The sequence below is a fragment of the Heptranchias perlo genome, chromosome 4 (assembly GCF_035084215.1).
Source record: "Heptranchias perlo isolate sHepPer1 chromosome 4, sHepPer1.hap1, whole genome shotgun sequence".
In the NCBI taxonomy this organism is placed as follows: Eukaryota; Metazoa; Chordata; class Chondrichthyes; order Hexanchiformes; family Hexanchidae; genus Heptranchias; species Heptranchias perlo.
Window position 1 is genome coordinate 79,809,919 of NC_090328.1, and position 6,259 is coordinate 79,816,177.

Here is a 6,259-nt window from a genome sequence, read left to right on the forward strand (position 1 = left end):
TTATAAATTCTCCCATCTCTGTCTGTAAGGGACCCACATTTGCCTTCGCCAGTTTTTTCCTTTTTACATACCTATAGAAGCTTTTACAGTCCGTTTTTATGTTTCTCGCTTGTTTACTCTCATATACTATTTTCCCTTTCTTTATCAATTTCTTTATCCTCCTTTGCTCAATTCTAAAATGCTCTCAATCCTCAGGCATCCCATGGCACTTTTCGAAGAAGCGCGCGGGGGTTCTCCTGGTGCCCTGGCCAACATTTATCCCTCAACCAACGTCAGTAAAACAGATTATCTGGCCATTTATCTCATTGCTGTTTGTGGGACCTTCCTGTGCAAAAATTGACTGCTGCATTTCCCTCCATTACAACAGTGACTAGACTTCAATAATTACTTCATTGGCTGTAAAGTGCTTTGGGATGTCCTGAGATCGTGAAAGGCGCTATATAAATGCAAGTTCTTTCTTCTATGTGCCAAACGTGTTGCAAAATTTTATAGGAGGACTTGTTTATCAGATGTTATAAAGCTACCCAGAATGCACTGCATGAAGGAGATGCAATGGCATCACACAAATGCTGTGAAGTTGCAATTGTATGAGCCGTAGTTCTCCATGGTGTAGCATTAGCAGCTTCATATTACTTGAGAGATTTTTTTTAATTGGTAAATTATTTTCTATTGCGTATTTTCTTCTTTTCCCTTTTTGGGATATCTCCACATCACGCACCATGCTGGCTGAGATGATAGGCTTGAGATGTACTCCCCCATCTATCTGAATGCTGCTCTTTAGTCAACTGCTAAAGTCTGTTTGAGGCCAGTCAGGGTGACTGGCCCCCTAATTTCCCTCGCTGTGGGACAATGCCTGGCCTCCACTCAGTACCTTCCAGATAAGGAACTCACCACATACAGAATCATAACAGCAAACCCATGTCCTACAATCTTTGGTGTAGTGTATATTTGCTTGATAGAGGATTTTGTTTTAAGTAAATTGGCTACATTAACATTTAATTTGAACATGGTAAAATTATCCTTTAAGTTTAGAAAGTCCTTTGGCATAGGTTTTGTGGCTTATAAGATCTGAAAAAATATTTCTCGTGTTTTAATACTAAATTTTATAAAATAGAACTAGGAGATCATACAGAATCAGAACAAAATCCTAAATTCACAGGATTTATTTGAAATAAATTGCAACTTTTTGCATTTTATGAATGAAATGCACCTTTAGGAAAACTGGGTTGACCTGTAAACTACCAATTTCTTTCAGGAACTTCAGGAGATGCTCGAAAAACATAAGGCTCAGAACGAAGCCTGGTTAAAAGCACGGGGGGAGGAAAATGATAGAGAAAGACAGGAGCTCTTCAGGCAGAGGGTAAGGATTATCCATCTATTCCTAAACTTTATGGTGCACTTCCAAAAACAAAAGAGGAGAAATTGGGTTATCGCCGGGAAACGATGTAAAATCAGCAACATGTTGAAAACGCATGCCCGAAGACAGAGGTTCGAGGCGCTCTAAATTGGGCCTCAGGCTTCATCTCCATAACTTCCCAAAATCGGCTGGCTCGGACACTGAGCTGGACCACATGTAAAGCCTCGGAAGGGGGGAGCCAAATGGGAGGGGGCGAGTGCGGCCGGAAGTGACCCGCAGCATTGCAGTGGAAACAGGAAGAGCAGCAATGGTCCTCCTGGCTCTACATTAAGGTAAATGAAAACCAAAAAACGTACCTGTTCTTTGGCAGCCTCCAGCGGTTCATCTAAAGATCTCTGGTTAGGCCACCAGAGAGCTGGAAAAACTGCGTGGAGCATGCGTTGCCCAGTTTTTGCCGAATTTGGCCTCAGGGTCCTGAAACAGGCGTTATGCCCCTTATTGGCATATTTAAGGAGCCTAATGCCTCTTTTAATTAGGTGCCCTAGGCACTCGGAAGTTGCTGGTTGCCAATTTGGAACATTGCGCCTGTAAATTGCTTTCTCCAACGTCCATTGCGCACTCAAAAAAAACAGGCGCATTGGGACTAATTTCCCTCTAAACGTTCAACAGAACTTTATTTTCAGAAGCTCTTCCTTTTAAATGCTGCATCTACAAACCTATTCAATATAATACTGGACTACCAGAATCTTACACTCAGTATGAGATAAGCACATTCCCCTGGCTCCTGAGAGATTCATACTCTAAACTTCATCAACTTCTGAAAACATACTCAATTCCAAAAGAAACAAACCTTCCCAATCTAAAATCACACTCACACTTACAAGCCTTACAAATATAAAACTAGTTTTTTGAACTACAGAAACTCGAAGTTACAATTTACTCCAATCCTACAGTCTTATTTTTCTGACATTGTACAAAACAGCTCTACATTATGTTGAAATCAATCCCTACAAAGATAGTCCTACTATTTTTTTACCTTACATTTTCCGCTAATATATACTAATATGTTTTGATTTTGATCACCTTTGTCTTTCAAGAAAGCTGCTTTAAACTGATTTATTTGTGTCTCCTATACCACTAAGTCCTACCTGCAGATGTTTAGTCAAAAGTCAACTGAGGCCAGATAACTTAACTATAATATGATCATTATTATAGTTACACAAAATATTAGTAACTCCTTTTGATGTTAATCAAATTTGATTTCATTGGACTGTTCAAATGGTGACCTGATTCTGTGCATCAAGATATTTTCAAGAAAAAGATATATCAGTTGATGGGCATCAATTAAAATTAGTACAAGATGCATAAAGGGGAACATTAGAAATGTTTTCCATGCAATGTATTATTATAATGTGGAATGTATTGCCCCAATAATGATTGAAGCCAAGTCAATCACAAAATAAGCACTGGCAGAAAAAAACATATTAAAGAATATGGGGAAAGAACTGGGAAGTGGGATTAAAGTAGTTGTGGCACAGGCATAATGGGCCACACGCCCCTTTCTGTCCTTAAATTTCTATGGTCCTGTAATAATAATCATGATTTTAAATGAATTTTAAGAGGTTATATCCTGGATTTTTCTCCACCATATTGCTGCAAATCACCTGCCACCACATCCCTGTCCCTGAAACCACAGACCTGGATGTCCCTCCCTTCCTCACCTAGGGAAGTAGATTGCCCGAGCCCAGACTGCCCTGCTGAATGTAAATGATGGTAGGGATGTAGGGCCCAGAACCCCTCCCCTTCACCGCCCGATTTCCTTCCCTTTTGTCACTGGCACTACTGACCTCACGGACCACCAGGAGAGGAGTGATGGTCGTCCCTGTGGCAGTGGCGGAAGTCGCACAGATGCCCCTTTTGGAAGGGGCAGGCTCAGTAGTGGGCACTGCTCCCTTTCCTCTGGCCCCAAAACCTTTCCTTTTTTAGGCCTCAGTATACTATCATTAGTACATTAGGCCTAACATTAAACTTGCTGGCAGATCGTTGGGTCAATCTGGCTCCTTCAACTGATACTCTTCTTCTGGTGCTGCAGGTGTCCTGCTGCAATGCCACCAACCTTTTCCTCATTTGTGGCATTGGGCTTCCTCTGTATGGAAGTGGTCTTCATCGTTTCAGCCACTTCCCATCAGCAGTCCAAAAACTTGGCCAACATCAATGGCTTTGCACTCAACCTGCTTTCAGAGGTGCCACTTCCATTGGAGGCATGGGTCAAAATGATCTACTCTAATAGTTTTTACACCACCAGTAGATGGTGGGGTAGACAGTGAATTTAAATGCCTATGCATATTTTCCTTCTGGTAGGTATAATTTTCTTTACTGCCATGTATTTCATTGACAGCTATAATATTTTGCCAGTAGATGTGCCCTATATGAAAAGCCAAAAATAAACCAGCTCTTACTGTTGAAGCAAAATTATGCATTTTTCTGATCAAAATAAACAGAAAAAAAATGTTAATGCTAATGATTTGTAATGGTTTGGTTTTTAAAAGAGGTGTATATATAAGTGATGAAGCCACCGACTGTGAGGTTAACAGTTAATCTCCATCTTGCAGGCAGAGTTGCTTCAGGAACAAGAGAAGTTGCATGAAGAACAGAAAAAACTTCAAAAGCGCAGTCAGCAACTACTCTCTGTAATGCAGCAGTTTAAAGGGATGTGAGGAGTTACTTTGAGGATCAAAAATGGAACTAAAACTGCCCAATAGGGTTTAGCCTTTTCTCCTTGTATTCCTGGATAGTACAATCCTTCTCAGCATATAGATAATGAACAGGTAGGAGGGAGGTGCAAGGCAGCAAGATGTTATAGGTAAGACATCATCTAATGTTATAAAGTACAAGATGGAAATTTGAGCTGTTCATAAATTTATCTAATGTGCAAGATTGTATTACTGTGGTTGATTTCCTCGTAGCTATTTAAATTCTAATTTATATAAAATCTCTATACATTTATTTGTAAGTTGCAAATCTTTGGTAATTTAATTGGTACTGAGAGCTGACTCAGATCTTACTGGAGTGATATCAATGACTGCATGTTTCAGAACTATAACTGTGGTAAACCCTGCGATATTGTGTATTTAGACTTCCAAAAGACATTTGATAAAGTTCCACATTAAAGGTCATTAATTTATTTCAAATCCACGGGGAGTCATAGTAAAACTTGGGTATTGGTATGAAACTGGCTGAAGGGTAGAAAATAGCAGGTATTGGTTAAGGAGTAATGTCAGTGTGAGGAGAAGTACTGAGTGGGCATCCCAGAGCTCAGTGCTGGTACCACTTCTGTTTATAATTTACAACAATGACCTGGAATCTGAAATTCAATGGCAGTTGGTCAAATTTGCAGTTGAATACATACTCAGAGGGGCAATAGAATTGAAGGAGGCAATTCAGAAATTACAGAATGTGTTAAAGAGAATATTTGAGTGGACAAACAACGGCAGATTAAATTTAATGCAGACAAGTGTAAAGAATTGCAAATAGAAAAGAAAAATGGGGAATATGCATACTTCAAGAATGATGTTGAAATAAGTAAGGATTTAATTGAAAGAGACCTAGGAGTCTTAGTAGACTGAACACTCAAAATGTCCAACCAATGCAAAGCAGGAATTAACAAAGCCAATAGGATGTTGCATTACATAACCAAAAGTACAATATAAGTCAGAGGAAGTCATGATCAAACCTCTCTGATCAGATTGCACCTTGAGTGCTCTGTTCAGTTCTGGCCACTAATGAAATAAGAGAGACATTAAATCACTGGAGGCAGTGCAGAGAAGAGCCATGAGGCTGATGCCCAGTGTCAATGGTCTGAGTTATGAAGACTGGAGAGAGCTGGGTCTGGATTTTCTTCTGTTATTCTGCCCCAATCAGGTGGATAGTGGCAGAAACAGTGGCCAAATGGGACAGTAAGGCCCAACATCACCTCATTGCCTGACTGTAGCTTACTTCCCTCTGGCCCCATTGATACAGCCTCTAGCTGTCCTTTCTTCACCTGCCACAAGTAAATGACTGGGGTGGTGGAGCTCTCCCTTCTGCCTGTTTAATCATTGAAGAAACAATTAGATGCAGTAATGGGGGAGTATAGTGGTGTTCCGAATGAATGAATTAACAAGGGCCAAATGGCCTTCCTCATCCGTAAGTATCTTGTGATCATGTGATGTCAATCATGTGACTAGTAGGTAGGATATTATACGGAGGAGAACTGAGCTAAATGACAGTACAATCTAAGGGCTCTAATTAAGCATGAGCATTTTCGGAGGTGGGTGTTCAAATATTACTATCTATAAATTTGGGCATTCACAAATTGATTGCGATCACAAGGGCTTGCAACGAGTTCCCACAGATCACCATGGCTCCAACCTGCTTCACTAAAATACTGGATAATGCAAACACAAAGGTCTCAATACTAATCCCCTCACGATGGGAGGGAGGAGATTGGGAAGGAGGTTAAACCCTAAAAAATGGGAACGCGTCCACAACCCGACATGCACATGCCCATTGCTGAAACCCGGCAGCGAAAAGTTGATGGGAGCTGCCGGCTCTAGAAGGTTAGTTCTTTTTATAGCACTCCTTGTGGGCCGGGGGAGCAGGAGTGCTTCCACAGCCCCTCAAGCAAACCATCAGCCTCTCTTCTGCTGATCGCAGCCTCTCTCTAGCCCATGCCATGATCGGCAACCTCCCCCACCCCTCCAGCCCCAATCTGTAGCCTGCCCCACGATCCCCCCCCGCCCCAACCCCCACGATCTGAAGCTCACGATCACGGCCGACTCCCACCTCCAATTGAAGCCTGCCGCACAATTGTGGCTGACCTCCCCCCCACTTCCCAACTGAAGCATGCCCTGCAATCATGAT

At 41.5% G+C, this 6,259-nt stretch overlaps 1 protein-coding gene across 1 annotated transcript in view; it reads left to right on the forward strand.

The window, feature by feature from the left end:
• Positions 1 to 4,214, forward strand: part of zmp:0000001301 (rab9 effector protein with kelch motifs) — a 126,156-nt gene extending 121,942 nt beyond the window's left edge. Inside the window, exons 18-19 of the mRNA XM_067982322.1 lie at positions 1,256 to 1,360; positions 3,970 to 4,214. Coding sequence (XP_067838423.1) covers positions 1,256 to 1,360; positions 3,970 to 4,074 — 210 coding nt within the window. The 3' untranslated portion in view covers positions 4,075 to 4,214. The remainder of the gene's footprint in view (positions 1 to 1,255; positions 1,361 to 3,969) is intronic.
• The last annotated feature ends 2,045 nt before the right edge of the window (positions 4,215 to 6,259 follow it).